The 15,641-nt window shown below is 45.3% G+C and overlaps 1 protein-coding gene across 3 annotated transcripts in view; it reads left to right on the top strand.

Annotated features, from left to right (window-relative positions):
• The window catches only part of LOC101945803 (zinc finger protein 883-like), a 172,426-nt gene extending 159,644 nt beyond the window's left edge, over nucleotides 1–12,782 (top strand). For 2 of the 3 annotated variants that reach the window (XM_065569327.1, XM_008176861.4), the window contains exon 4: nucleotides 8,040–12,782. In XM_065569327.1, coding sequence (XP_065425399.1) covers nucleotides 8,040–9,673 — 1,634 coding nt within the window. In that variant the 3' untranslated portion in view covers nucleotides 9,674–12,782. The remainder of the gene's footprint in view (nucleotides 1–8,039) is intronic. The other variant, XM_008176862.4, reaches the window with a different exon arrangement.
• The last annotated feature ends 2,859 nt before the right edge of the window (nucleotides 12,783–15,641 follow it).

Here is a 15,641-nt window from a genome sequence, read left to right as displayed (position 1 = left end):
CACAACAAGTCAGATTTGGTGAAGTGAAATAAAAGCAAAACACATTCTGAAATCATCTTAACACTTTCGATGTCCTTACAAACTTTGATACGTTTCACCACAGGCTGGCTGGTTACTTTTCAATCAGGCTCTCCCCTTTGATCAGCGCTTCAGTCACTTAATGGATGGTGATGTCTGTAGATGTAGGGGGAAGAGAGAAATGGCAAATGTCTCTCCCTTTTATCATGTCCTTTCTTCCCTTGTGGCTTTGCCCCGGCGCCCCGCTCTGCTTCAGAGTAAGGTGAGCATTTCTGAGTCTATCCAAGCAAGGTTTACCAGTTCTCCTAGTGTGGCCTCATGCAGGTGAATCTTTGCATTGTAGCGCCCTTGCCGGACAACGGCTGTTGCTGGGTTGACACCCCACCCGGGTGTTGGTTCCTTTCCTTGCTCTTGCCTCTGGGGAGCTAATATCACGCTGATTGGTTGGCAGGGAGTGAATTATTGGCTTAAGGAGGGCTGCATTTTTTAAATTGCTTTAATTATCTGGGCACTAAAAGTTCCCAGAAGCAGGTAAAGCCAGACCTTACACTGGAGTCTTTTTTGAGAATTAAAATTGTGGTGGTGAAAGCAGCGCCTCGTGCTCAGGTTCCGGGATGTCCTTTTCTGCAAAGAATTAAAACGTTGTTTATATAAACAGTTTAATTTGTGAAACGTACCCATTTCCGTTTTTTATTTTTTTAATGCAGTATACCAATGGGCTAAGGCGATCCACTATGGAGTAAGGGCCTATCCATTTTGATTCTAGTGAGTGACCCCTTTTTCCCATTTTAAGGTTCCCTTTTTTAATATTTTGTAATAGTGTGGCAGCCAAGTCCATGTTATTGGCTGCCAAACATTCATTTGTTTTTTAACAAAAGGCTGTGATTCATCAGGGAAACACAGGGCTGGGGCTGTGAGAGCCTTCTGTTTTAGCAGGGTTAAAGCAGAGTCCTGTTCTTTTCCCCATTCCCATTTTGTCTTTTTTTAAAATCAGTTTCCACATTGGGTGAGTTATTTTAGCATATTTATAGATGTGTGGTCTAAGAAAATTGAATCCTCCTAGTAGTACTCTTTAAGAGTGGACATTGGTAGGGGCGGGCATTTCTACTAGTGCTCTTACCTTCCTCTGATCTACCTGTCTCCTGTCTTGTCCTTTGGTTGGACTTTGTGCTGCAATTTATGGGCAGTTCTTTTCTTCCTTTATCAGTTAGGTAATTTAAATTAAACACAGATGCTTTTGGGCTTGCTTTTGGATTTAAAGCCATTAGCAGCTTAGAGACTGTCTTAAAAGGGACACAATCAACTTCCAGAGTTTTGATTACTTTTAACTTCTGCTTCTAAAACACACAGCTATCTGAAAAAAAACAACAACAACAAACACAACCTATTAGGGCTCCAGAGGGAGCCAGAATAGGACTTTAATTTAGTATGGTATGTTTTCACATTTCTTTTACCCCTTCTACAATATACACTGCACATATTCTGGGGAAAATGCACATTCCTTCCATAGTTTAATTTGTAGAACGTTATCCGTATTAATTTTTACATAAGGTGTAACTTTCTTATGCTCAAAGCTTTTATGTACTCTTATCAAAGTGACAATTTGATTACACAGAGCCACCTTAAGGCTCAGTGTGGGGCGCTGTATACTTTTAAAATTTCTTCTTTTTTTTACCCAAAAAAAAAAAAAACCCTAGAATTTTTTCCCCATTCTCCTGGTTTTAACTGCCCTGCTGCAGCCATGACTTTGGTCTTTTAAAAAGATATTGAACTTATAAAGCATTAAGGTACCTTAAGGGTTAAATGCTAAATACCAAAACCAAACAACACTTGTTACCTGTGTCTGGCAAAAAGTGTTTCTTGGTTTTGCAACTTTGAATGAACGATTCAAATGGATTTTTAGTGTTATTTAAAAACAAAACCAATTCATCTTAAACCTGCAAGACAAGAATTTTACAAACACGAGTGTTGCTTTAGGTCCTAAACGCTCCACATATTTACACAATATATTTATACACACTTTTTCTTAACCTTCCTTACACTGCTTTAATTTTTACATAGCTGTACATAGATTACATTTGTATTCGTTTGGGGGCAGTTAAGTTCCAATAGAAACCCCTTATGTTCTTTTAGTGAATTTGACTAAGTTGTTCATAGTCAAATGATTTAAATCAGATTGTCTCTTTGCCTGGCTTTACAGACATTCCTTTGGAAAAGGGCCTTTTTCCCTTTAGAATGGCTACAAAGAAACCAAGAGTTCTCTTTCTATAACACTTTTCTTTTAAGATTTTTGCAACGTTCAACTGCTTAATTCCCTCCAGCCTCTGCAGAGGGAACTTCTCACTCTTTTTTAAATTGCTTGCTTATCTCCCAAAATGAGACCTTCAACTCAGATTTCACCATTCCAAATATTGTTCCAGGGATCTGAATTCCCCATGACCTACACTTACTTTTCCCCCCCCTCTTTTGCCACTATGCCCACAGGGCTTCCAACCTGTTTTCCAATTTTTTTATTTGTTGCCTACCTGTTTGTCAGGGCCCGACCCTGCTTTCCTTGCTGAACCATCCCTTTTCATGGACACAGGCTTTGTTTCACTACCAATTTAGCAAGGGAGGGGGGGTCCTCAACTAGCCCCCACCCCTCCTGGTCCCTTTCCTTAATCATTTCCTTTAAAATTGTGAAATCATCACAATATCATTGACAAAATACTACATTGCCCAAACTCCTATATCCTTCAGAGTTTAGTTTAACAGAGTGTAGCAGCGTTGAAACTCACCACCACGATGCCTCCTGCTGGTCAGTCTGGGAATTAGCTCTTGCCAGCCATGGAGTGCCCTCTGTGCGTGGTGTCTTACCCTTTGTCTGCTCTGCTGGTTTTGGACCTGTGTTGCTCCCTGCTCAGCAGCATCCGCTTCAAGACACTGCCCTCCGGCAGTGCCCACTACTCCATTCTCACCCCCTTCCAGGGAGGGTAACAACACTCCTTTGGCTTGCACCTGCCTCAGTGACCAACCACAACCCCAAAGTCTAGCCCCTCCCCTCGGGCATGTTGCAGTCTGTCTCTGCCACGCATCTCTGCAGCCAGGTGCAGTACAAGGGGGGGAAAGGGGGACCCAGGCCCACCCGCTACTCTGGGTCCCAACCCAGGGGACCCTCTAGTAGCAGCTTCTCTGCCCTCCTTCTCCAACTGTTTTCCCTGGGCCATTTCCCCCTTGCACCTTCTCGGCCCTTCTAGTCAGGTACCACAGCCTGGCAGGTAAAGGGCCAGAGCTCTCATCTGCTCCTCCAAGCCCTTGCTCTGTCCCAGGTGCTTACCTCCCTACCTCAGGAGCCAGTCCTCCTCCCTTGCTAGTCAGGGAGAGACTCCCTTCTCCTTCATTAGGCAGTCTTTATATAGGGCCCAGCCTGGCCCTTATTGGCTACCTCTTCCTTGGCCCTGATTGGCTCTCCACAGGCCTTTGCTGATTGGCTGCTGGTCTGCGCAGAGTCTCTGGCTGTTCCAGCCCTTTCTCTCATGGAGTGGGGCAGCTGCCCCACTGCACAGAGCATGATCTGTTTAACAGGAGTAATCTCTTGAACAAAGTATCATCTTTGGATTGCTTCCTTTTAAACATTTCTTACATAGGTGCTACCACTATTTGTCCACCCTCCTATATCTTGCAGAGTTGAGTCTCACATAGAAAATACTGCCTGAACATATATTTTTATGAATTTATTTTACCTTTATAACTTCTCTATGCCCATGCTCATGCTGGGACTTATAAAACAGAAAAGTCTCTACCCACTAAAAAGAACTCTGCCTGACAGAGCAGGATGGGGAAACGCTAAGCCCCCTACCCTTTGGGCTCTATCCTTCTATGACTGAGGGTATATTCACCTATGCAATTTTCCCCTGACAGACGGATAGGAGCAAGGACTCTAATCCTCCCCCTTATGGCCCGGCACTTCTAGGACCAGGGGGTCAGGTGTGGCAGGTTTGTAGACATTTTGGTGGTGCTCAGAACCTGCCCCTCCAACTCTGTCCCCCCAAACTCCACCCCCCCACCTGCCAATGGCTCTGGGAGGGAGTTTGGGTGGGGGGAGGAGGTCCTGGGCTTGGGCAGGGGATTGGAGTGCAGGACAGGAGACAGGTTGGGCTTTGGAAGGGAGTTAGGGTGGGGGAGGGGGTCTAGGATGCAGGCTCTGGGATGGAGTTTGGGTGCTGGGTGCAGGCTCCAGGCTAGTGCAGGGGGTGGGTGTGCAAAAAGGGGTGAGGGTGCAGGCTCTGGGACAGAGTTTGGGTTCTGCAAAAAGAAGAACAGGAGTACTTGTGGCACCTTAGAGACTAACAAATTTATTAGAGCACAAGCTTTCGTGGACTACAGCCCACTTCTTCGGATGCATATAGAATGGAACATATATTGAGGAGATATATATACACACATACAGAGAGCATAAACAGGTGGGAGTTGTCTTACCAACTCTGAGAGGCCAATTAATTAAGAGAAAAAAAACTTTTGAAGTGATAATCAAGATAGCCCAGTACAGACAGTTTGATAAGAAGTGTGAGCATACTTACAAGGGGAGATAGATTCAATGTTTGTAATGGCTCAGCCATTCCCAGTCCTTATTCAAACCGGAGTTGATTGTGTCTAGTTTGCATATCAATTCCAGCTCAGCAGTCTCTCGTTGGAGTCTGTTTTTGAAGTTTTTCTGTTGTAATATAGCCACCCGCAGGTCTGTCACTGAATGACCAGACAGGTTAAAGTGTTCTCCCACTGGTTTTTGAGTATTTTGATTCCTGATGTCAGATTTGTGTCCATTAATTCTTTTGCGTAGAGACTGTCCGGTTTGGCCAATGTACATGGCAGAGGGGCATTGCTGGCACATGGTGGCATATATCACATTGGTAGATGTGCAGGTGAACGAGCCCCTGATGGTATGGCTGATGTGATTAGGTTCTATGATGATGTCACTTGAATAGATATGTGGACAGAGTTGGCATCGGGGTTTGTTACAAGGATAGGTTCCTGGGTTAGTGGTTTTGTTCAGTGATGTGTGGTTGCTGGTGAGTATTTGCTTTAGGTTGGGGGGTTGTCTGTAAGCGAGGACAGGTCTGTCTCCCAAGATCTGTGAGAGTAAAGGATCATCTTTCAGGATAGGTTGTAGATCTCTGATGATGCGCTGGAGAGGTTTTAGTTGGGGGCTGAAGGTGACAGCTAGTGGTGTTCTGTTATTTTCTTTGTTGGGCCTGTCTTGTAGGAGGTGACTTCTGGGTACTCGTCTGGCTCTGTCAATCTGTTTTTTCACTTCAGCAGGTGGGTATTGTAGTTTTAAGAATGCTTGATAGAGATCTTGTAGGTGCTTGTCTCTATCCGAGGGATTGGAGCAAATGTTTGGGTTCTGGCTCTAATCCTCCCCCTATTGCCTAGATCTTCTATGACAGGTGTCCACAACCCCAGAGTGATTGATCACTTTATACGCATGGTATACCTGGGGGTGCAGGGTCTGGGAGGGAGTTTGAGGGGCAATGGGGGGGGTACAAGCTCTTTGTGGGGGGGTGCAGAGGTTACCTGGGACTCCTAGGCAGGGCAGGCCAGGAGTCTCCATGTGCTGCTACCCCCAGGCACTGCCCATTGGCTGCAGGGGCACTTGGGTCAGGACACAGCCTCCCCCCTCCCCCCCGCCTCCCCGGGGATGCAGGGAGGAGCCGGCAGACATGTGGAGCAAACAGGGAGGAAGCCACTCAGCTCCACTGCACTGCCAGTGGTGAGTGGGGGCCCCAGGCTGTTTTAAATGGCCTGAAGGATGTGTGGGGGGGACCCGGGGGCAGAAGGTGGGGCCGAGGGAGAGACCCAGCCCCAAACATTGCTGGAATATTCCTGGTGTCCAGGCACCATGGGCCCATAGGACTCGCCGCCCATGTCGGGGGTGTATATACCTAGACAGTTTGTATGTATCTTATCTGTATAGTTTTCCCCGACAGACGGGTCGAAGCTAGGACTCTAATCCTCCCCCTATTGCCTGGATCTTCTATGACAGGTGTCCACAATCCCAGAGTGATTGATCACTTTATACCAGGGGTTGGCAACCTTTCAGAAGTGGTGTGCCGAGTCTTCATTTATTCACTCTAATTTAAGGTTTCGCGTGCTGGTAATACATTTTAATGTTTTTAGAAGGTCTCTTTCTATAAGTCTATATTATATAACTAAACTATTGTATGTAAAGTAAACAAGGTTTTCAAAATGTTTAAGAAGCGTCATTTAAAATTAAATTAAAATGCTGATCTTACGCCACCAGCCTGCTCAGCTCGCTGCCAGCCTGGGGTTCTGTTCACCTAGGCCGGCAGCGGGCTGAGCAGGACCTGCGGCCGGGACCCCAGACCTGGGGGGGCGTGTTTCAGGGATTAGGGCAGAGGGCTGGGGGGGGTTCAGGGCAGAAGGCTGGGGTGTGTGGGGGGGGTTCAGGGATCAGGGCAGAGGGCTGGGGTGTGTGGGGGGGTGTAGGGCAGAAGGCTGGGTGTGGGGGGGGGTTCAGGGGTCAGGTCTGGGGGCTGGGGGGGTGCAGGCAGAAGGCTGGGTGTGTGTTGGGGTGTGGGGGGTTCAGGGCAGAGGGCTGGGAGGTGTGAGGGGTGCAGGGCAGAAGGCTGTGTGTGGGGGGGGTTCAAGGGTCAGGGCTGGGGGTATGGGGGTGCAGGGCAGAAGGGTGAGTGTGTGGGGGGGTTCAGGGCAGAGGGCTGAGTGTGTGTGGGGGGGTCAAGGCAGAAGGCTGGGGTGCTCGGCTCGTGGGGGTGCTCCCACCCCCTGCCCGGCTCATGGCAGGGGGCTGGAAGGGATGTGCCCTGTTCCATCCCCTTCCCCCAGGCTCCGTATTTAGCAATATTTAGCAGTATGTCCAACAATCACAGTGCATGTCTTCACCCTTTTGCAATTCTCCACTAAAAATGTTATGCTTATAAGAAGCATACAGGATCTTTTTCAGGGGAAAAGTCAATATGCTGCATTTATTGAAGATACAACACACCGTATCAGTCACACCACACACAAACACACTATTCCGCCAGTCGATGTTATAGTTGCCACTCCAGAGTCCGGATCCATCTAGCGGCCAGCAAGGTTGATCACAGGTAGGGAGGAGGCGGGTTCCGTTGGTCATGACACAATGCTCCGGGCAAGTCTTGGCAGGTCAAACCCAGAGTTTCATGGCAAGGCACCTTGTTTATATACTGATTTTCCTTAATTGAAACCAATGAGTTTTGCACGGTCATACTGTAATCAATTGTTGTTTGACAAGTGCTTATTTTCTTAAATTGTCCTTCTCATCCTTTATCTTGTTCTTTCATCAAGTCCCTCAGGGAGTTATCCCATCCTGGTTTTGATCATAGCTATATTGTCCCCATTGATAGGTGTCTGTCTCATCTTTAGAGTCATCAATCTGCCCTCCTCTGACATTTCACTAGGGGCGTGTTGCAGCCTTATGGCGCCCTTGCGTCTGTCTCCAGTTCTTCCCTTGTACATCTGGTTCAGCAATGGCCTTCACACTTATTTCTTAAAACACACATTTCTCATTCACACACAATACAGAATTAATTTACACACAACATTTTGAACAGAAACATCAAATTGCAATGAAAAAGAAAACAATCATGGCATTCTTTTACTTATTTTACAATGCTAAACCTACAACAAATTGGTGACCCTCGAAGGTCTGTTACTGCCTTGAAATCAGTCCAGACACAGATTCTGGCTGATGTATCTCTACCCGTTGTCCCATTAGGCCATTCCTTTCTGTTATTCAAAAAGGGTGGCTGGCAGGATATGATCAGATCATACACCAATACATTTAATACATGCTACATTCTTATTCTTTATCCTTCATTCTAAATCAGATAAAACATAAACACAAAATCCTACTACTACATTTGGGGGAAGAGTTTGGGGGAGTTCAGTTCCTGATTTTTATTTGACCTCTCTCCAGAACTTGTAATGGTTTGGCCTTCCCCTTTCCATCCCTGTTTGAGGTTTCTCTCTCTCTATCACAGCAGGTGATGCAATGATATGTGAGAAAGAGGAGCAGAATTCTCAGCAGGAAAATGTTGAGCAAGTGGATAAACACAGAGCATTATTGCAAAGATTGGAAGAGAATGTGTCCAGGAGTCATGAGCAGGGACAATCCTGTGAGATTCAGCGCAGACCAGAAAGAGAGCAGGGAAACCAGCCAGGGGAGAAAGTGGGTAAATGTATTTCCTGTCGAGGAACTCGGAAAGACCTCAAGGAAACCACAACCCAGCAGGAAATCCTCATGGGAAAGAGAAAAAATCCATGCACTGAGTGTGGAAAAAACGTATGTGACTACTCAGCCCTTATAAAGCATCAGAGAATCCACCCAGGAGAGAGGCCATATGAATGCAGTGAGTGTGGGAAAAACTTTACTCGCAGATCACACCTTATTACCCATCAGAGAATCCACACAGGGGAAAGGCCCTATAAATGCAGTGAGTGTGGGAAAAGCTTCACTACCAGCTCAGCCCTTTCTGAACATCAGAGAATCCACACAGGGGAGAGACCCTATGAATGCAGTGTGTGTGGGAAAACCTTCACTCGCAGCTCGCACCTTACTAGGCATCAGACAATCCACACAGGGGAGAGCCCCTATGAATGCCGTGAGTGTGGGAAAAGCTTCAGTACCAGCTCAGCCCTTTCTGAACATCAGCGAATCCACACAGGGGAGAGGGCCTATGAATGCAGTGAGTGTGGGAAAAACTTTACTCACAGATCAGGCCTTTTTCTACATCAAAGCATCCACACAGGGGAGAGGCCCTATGAATGCTGTGAGTGTGGGCAAACCTTCAGTCGCAGTTCACACCTTAGTACGCATCAGAGAATCCACACAGGAGAGAGGCCCTATGAATGCCGTGAGTGTGGGAAAAGATTCACTACCAGCTCAGCCCTTTCTGAACATCTGAGAATCCACACAGGGGAGAGGCCCTATGAATGCCATGAGTGCGGGAAAAGCTTCACTGTCAGCTCATCCCTTTCTGAACATCAGAGAATCCACACAGGGGAGAAGCCCTATGAATGCAGTGAGTGTGGGAAAACCTTCAGTCGCAGCTCGTACCTTTTTCAACATCAGAGAATCCACACTGGTGAGAGGCCCTATAAATGCACTGAGTGTGGGAAAAAATTCACTACCAGCTCAGCTCTTTCTGATCATCAGAAAATCCACACCAGTGTGAGACCCTATAAATGTACTGAGTGTGGGAAAACCTTCAATCACAGATCAACCCTTATTAGACATCAGAGAATCCACACAGGGGAAAGGCCCTATGAATGCAGTGAGTGTGGGAAAACCTTCATAAACAGTTCGAACCTTATTAGGCATCAGAGAATCCACACAGGAGAGAGGCCCTATCAATGCAGTGAGTGTGGGAAACACTTCACTACCAACTCAGCCCTTTTTCAACATCAAAGAAACCACACAGGCGAGAGGACCTATAAATGCAGTGAGTGTGGGGAAAGCTTCACTACCAGCTCAGCCCTTTCTGAACATCAGAGAATCCACACAGGGGAGAGGCCCTATGAATGCAGCGAGCATGAGAATACCTTCTCTTGGCACTCAGCCCATGTTAGGCATCAGAGAATCTGCAAGGGAGATCAACACCATAAAAACCTCTAGGGCTATCTATACTTTTTTCTTTAATACTTTTCCTGATTCCCACATACTAACTTTTAAAGCTGTTTGAACTGTTTGCTGCACAGTTATCCCTCAGCTTGTCCAGATGAGTGGTGCATTTTTGCCTTTTGCCATTCACCCTCTTTTGAAGTTGACCTATTTGTCCTTTCTGTCAACTCCATTGTCCCGTGACTATTTCAAGTGTGCCCTTCCTATCCGGAACAAGGGAGCATCACATTTATACCATTCCTTCTATTGCAAAGTTATTGTTAGTCACCAATGATACAGATTGTATCATTTCCAGTTGTTCTCACATTGCTCTGGGTTGTGCTGAAGAGCAGTTATATTGGGAACTTTTCAAATTATATTTAAATGAAGAGGAGCGGGGCAGGGGGAAAAGGGGTCATTTTGGCCTCTGTGACACTGGAAGGGGATGGGATGACTCAGAGATTACCTCCTTCCCCATCACTGCAGAACTGATACCTTTTGTCTGAGCCATACACTGTTTATCTTCATTACATTCTACCCCTCCACTTCTCAAAGTGTCATGTGAGGAACAGTTTTCAGCTGTTTGTGCTTGGAGATGTTGTTTTGACTTCTTTAATCCTAAATCAGAGTCATTGTGACTGCAGATGAAAGTGTGAAAGACCTGGAAAGGGAATTCAAATGGATCCCAAACACAGTGTGATCATTTGGAGTTAAAATCGCAGGTTCTATCTGTTGGTAAAGCCACTTCTGGCAAGGTGGCTGTCACCTCACTCCCCACCCCCATTATTTGGATGCTAGGATAGTATAAATGTTGCAAATAACATAACTGATTATTGAGACAGTGCTGAGTGAAGTATGTTTGAATGAATCAGAGGAGAATGTGATGGGAGAATCTCTTGTCCCAATTCTGAATAATCAGATGTAACCTGCTCCGGAATTTGACTTGACACTTTCATTGTCATGTATTCTATCTCTCTGTGTTGTGGATTTCTATCTTTCCTGAAGGCTGTTTCGTCACCCAATTGGATATTAGTTCTGTTTGATAGAATGTAGCTCAGATTTATTGGAGAATTTAAGAGAAATGACCATTTACTAAACTCATCATTTCTCACTTCAGCTTTGCTTTTCCTCCATCCCTCCATGATGACATGGGGAAAGTTCAAGTGCAGTTCTGTCAACGGAGAGAACTCTCCAATTTACTGGACATGCTAACAAAGAAACAGCAGTGATTTAAAATCTCCACTCGGAAATGGTGAACAACAGCAGAACCCCAGCTAATTGGAGGAAGTGCATATGATCACAGAGTAGTTCAATTGTTGAAGTCAATATTGTCTCAGATTATCCAGGGAGAGAATTCCACATTAGGTGATTTTGAAGTGGGCAAAATGCACATGTATTTGGTTCCTAAAGCATGTGTAACCCATGCCCTAGAGAAGACTTTTCCTAGTTAACCCTATATTATGGGAGATGCTGCCCTTCACGACACAGATGTTGAGGAAATAGAAGTGCGGGTTTAGTTGAATTTATCCTGTGTAGGTGCTAAAAATGTGCATAAAATGAAATCAGTGTTGTAAGTCTAATAGTTGCAGAAAAATAGCTATTTTCACACCCCTGAGCCAATGTAGTTATACCAATAAATGTCTTTAGTGTAGACCAGACCAGTTTTCTCTTGTTTTATGCATTTACATCACTTCTCCTCTACCTCCTCCTACTTTGAAAGATTAAAAAGTGTGCACATAGAAGAGGGGTGTTTTTCCTCCTTATGCAAACATTCCCATATAGGAGAACCCTTCCACCAACACACATGGCAGATGATCCTGAGATATATGAACTCACAGAAGTGGTTGGGACCTACATTGGGCCAAACCACAACTTGAGCCAAGTTTCAGTTGTTGGCAATGGGGATTAAAAGAAAGCTAACATATCTGATGAGAATTGGTGATCTTTAAATATGTTAGTGTTACCAGTGAAAATGAAATTATAGGTGAAATCATTGTGTGGTGATCTGAATTATTTTGAAAAACTGAAAGGTTTGTTTTTTGTTAGGTCATCTCCCGTATGACTAACCAGTCTCCCTGTATGTGAGAGAGCTCCTAGTCTGGAGGGCTGAGCCAGCTGTCAGATCACCTGGTTCCTCAACTGTAGATACAGCTCTCAGTACCCATCAGTCCAAAGACTGAGAGAAATGGAGAGTTCCAACCATTGTCATTTTAGTATCTTATTATTTGTTTCTCTGATTTTTGTTTTTAATAGCTAGGAGAGGTGCTGGCCTTTCTATTATATCAGGGTGTGACTGTATAGCTCAGTGCATGTGTGACAAAAGCTTTTTCGTGCCAGTTGGCAAAGGGGTCACTGTTATTCACAAGCAACTCCTGTCTCAGATCTTTCAAACTTGCCACACCAAATACACTGATTTTATTATATTTATTCAAGAGCCATAGCAGCGAGACCTCTACTGAAAAAACCTTGTAAATTATTGATACTCCTAATCACTGTGAGAGGTGTGTATGAGTCATATTGAAGGAATAATGTAAGTATATGGAAAAATATGCCCAAATGATATTGTAATGAAAGTGAGTCACCCCAATCATTGGTCTTGGTGGGGACGGCCCATTCATGTGGGAGGAAATTGTCACCCGTCCCTTGCTAGCTAGTTATGTGATGTATTGCTCAATTGTCAACATTTGCACCAACCCAGGAAAGCCAATGGAAAACTATCAAAGACAAACTAGCAACATCAAAATCCTGTGGAAGTGAAAAGGACAATAGGACAATGAGTAGATTTTCCTTTCTGTGAATAAAGGCAAAAGACTGATTCCGTTTATAACAGGGTGGAGAAAAACACTCTGGGTCCATTCACCAAGGAGATCCCTAACGACCAGTGGTGCTTCATGAAAGGCAGGGCCCTGGCTCCCAGGGCCTAGCAACCGCTGCAGTAGACTGAAGTGTGAGGTGAGAATCTACGTAGATAGGAAAGGTAACCACTAAAAAGTGTAGGTTGCGTTTTGTGATTTTGTTCTGTTTCAATCTCTATCCCTTGTTAAACATCCATTTGTTCGATAAGTGTACTGAAGTGCTGTGTGTGATACATGAGCAGTGGTCTACAGTAAAACTGGTAACCTGGCATATACCATTGCTTCGGGAAAAGAGGATCTGGGATTTCTCTGAGTATCTGGTGATCGGGGCTGGACCCGGGGTGGGGGGGGGGTGTCACATTGAAGGAACTCAGGGCTTAGGGTGTCTCTATTGTCAACTGGCAGGGCTGCTGTAGCTCAGAGGAGGGTGCTTGAGTGCCTGACAGGCTGGGTGAGTTTGGTCGCTAACATCCAGCTGCCAAATGCAAAAGTCCCTCTTCCTAGTGGCAGGTGGCAATGAGGAGACTCACAGCCCTCAACACCCTGAGAAGGGTCACAATGTGCATCTATGTTGACCCACCTATGAAATCCACACGGGGAAAGCACCCTATAGCATAGTTCCCTGACTCAAAATAGCCCTAAAACTGCCCTACAAAATCATGGAACGTGTGCTCTTTGCTCTGTGAAAGCATGTAAAGAATCCAAGTGCTGGAGGGTAGAGATTGGGTCCAGAGATTGGTGGATTGAGCCAAAAGAAATCTGGAGAGATTCAACAAGGACAAGTGCAGCATCCTGCACTTAGGATGGAAGAATCCTATGACCTGCTACAGGCTGAGGACTGACTGGGTAAGGGTTAGGGTCCTGAGCTCCAGCCCCCTGATCATTTTTGTTGCCCTCTGCTGGAGTCTTTCCAATTTTTCCACATCCTCCTTGTAGTGTGGGGCCCAAAACTGGACACAGTACTCCAGATGAGACCTCACCAATGTTGAATAGAGGGGAATAATCACATCCCTCAATCTGCTGGCCTTGCCCCTACTTATACAGTCCAAAATGCCATTAGCCTTCTTGGCAACAAGGGCACACTGTTGACTCATATCCAGCTTCTCATCCACTGTAACCCCTAGGTCCTTTTCTGCAGAACTGCTGCCTAGCCATTCAGTCCCTAGTCTGTAGCAGTGCATGGGATTCTTCCATTCTAAGTGCAGGACTCTGCACTTGTCCTTGTTGAGCCTCATCAGATTTCTCCTTGCCACTTCTGCTAGCATGGGCACGCATCTTGGAGGCCTTTCTAGAAGAGAATTTGGAACTGAGTTGAGAAAACCAGTTTCAAAACAGGAAGCTCAGGTTTAGTTTCATTTATTTATAATATTAAATAATCCTTTCATCCTAGTATCACAATTATAAGTGCTTCAGCGTTACGGTTTTCCAGAGGGAAAACTTAACTTCTCTCCAAAGGGGGTTGAGAGAAAACACTTTTCCGAGTCCAAAAAAGACAAGATGGGTAAGAGCTTGTAGAGGACCAACCTCTGTTGGTGAAAGAGACAAGCTTTGGAGCTAACCCAGAACTCTTCTTCAGCTCTGTGTAGCCCCAAAGTTTGTCTCTTCCACAAACAGAAGTTAGAACATAAGAATGGCCATACTAGGTCACAGCAAGGGTCCATGTATCCCACTATCCTGTCTTCTGAAAGTGCCTAATGCCAGGTGCTCCAAAGAGAATGAACAGAACAAGTAATCAAGTGATCCATCCCCTGTCCCCCATTCCCAGCTTCTGGCACAGAGAGGATAGGGACACCATCCCTGCCCATGCTGGATAATAGCCATTGGTGGACCTATCCTCCATGAACTTATCTAGTCCAGTTTTAAACCCTCTTCTAGTCTTGGCCTTCACAACTCCCTCTGGCAAATACTTCCCCAGGTTAACTGTGCATTGTGTGAAGAAATATTTCCTTTTTTTTTTCATTTCAAACCTGCAGCCTATTCATTTCATTTGGTGACCCTCCTAGTTCTTGTGTTATGAGAAGGAGTAAATAACACTCCCTTCCTTGGTCCTTTAAAATATATTATGTGACCCCCTCCTCCTTGTCTCTCATGTCCTGGGACCAACATGGATGCAACAACACTGCAAACAACAAGGTTCAAAGTCGATGCACATGGAAGAAGTATTTTGCATTTCATTCCTTATGTCCTGGTCCCATCCTGTGGCCATTTCCTTTCCCTCCTCTCTGTTACAAGCTTTTGTGTTTTGCAGAAACATTATTTCCACAGGAGACACCCAGGAGTAGGGGTGCATTCCTGTACCAAACAGTCACTAGAAGGGGGTAGACAAAGGCCTTTAGGACAAGGTATCCATCACAGTCAAAAAATCATCTCCGTCCTGGAGGTCACTGGCAGCTTGAATTTGTTCCTTAGCCTCCCAGAGTCTGGGGGCTGGACTCAGCACCATCCAGCCCCTCCGTTTGTACCAGGAGCAAACACAAACCTGGTCTTTAAAACAAGCTGTGCCATCCGTCTCAGGGAAGAATGATTGAAATTGAGCTTCAGTTCCTCTCTCCTAGTAATGGGTGGGGTGTGGGGTATTGGTGGTATAGTGGTGAGCATAGCTGCCTTCTAAGTAGTTGACCTGAGTTCAATTTATAGCTAAAGTAATAATAGCTTTTGTCTTTTGTTGGTTCATTGTCTGGAAGTGATTTAGTTTGTCATATTGTGTTATAATCATAGTATCAATAGAATAAGACAATAAATGTTTCAAGCCCAGCAGGTCATACAGGATTGAGACATACAAGGGGCTGGAATGTGTCATCTGAGAAAGACAGAACGCTTGGAAACCTGCATCTCCCATCCCTTTTCCTTCAGTGTTATGATTCCTGCTGTGTGCAATGTTTATCTGATGTTCCTGCATGATGGTGAGATAAAGTTTTGGGTCAGTTTTTGCTCCTGCAGCTTCCTTTGCTGTTAAAATTATAATGACAGGAATAAAACGGAGGCAAAATAAAAATAAACGCAAAATTGCAATACGATTAAGGAAAGAGAAGATCATGGTTAAGCCAAACACTTCAAAATAAAAATACTAAAAATTACCCCACTCCCCCACTAAAGGAGGTGGGGTACAGCTCTGACTGAGAGGCCCC

The sequence above is a fragment of the Chrysemys picta genome, chromosome 16 (genome assembly GCF_011386835.1).
Source record: "Chrysemys picta bellii isolate R12L10 chromosome 16, ASM1138683v2, whole genome shotgun sequence".
Lineage (NCBI taxonomy): Eukaryota > Metazoa > Chordata > Testudines > Emydidae > Chrysemys > Chrysemys picta.
The sequence above is the reverse complement of the archived record's forward strand: the minus strand, read 5'-3'. Positions and strand labels throughout refer to the sequence as shown.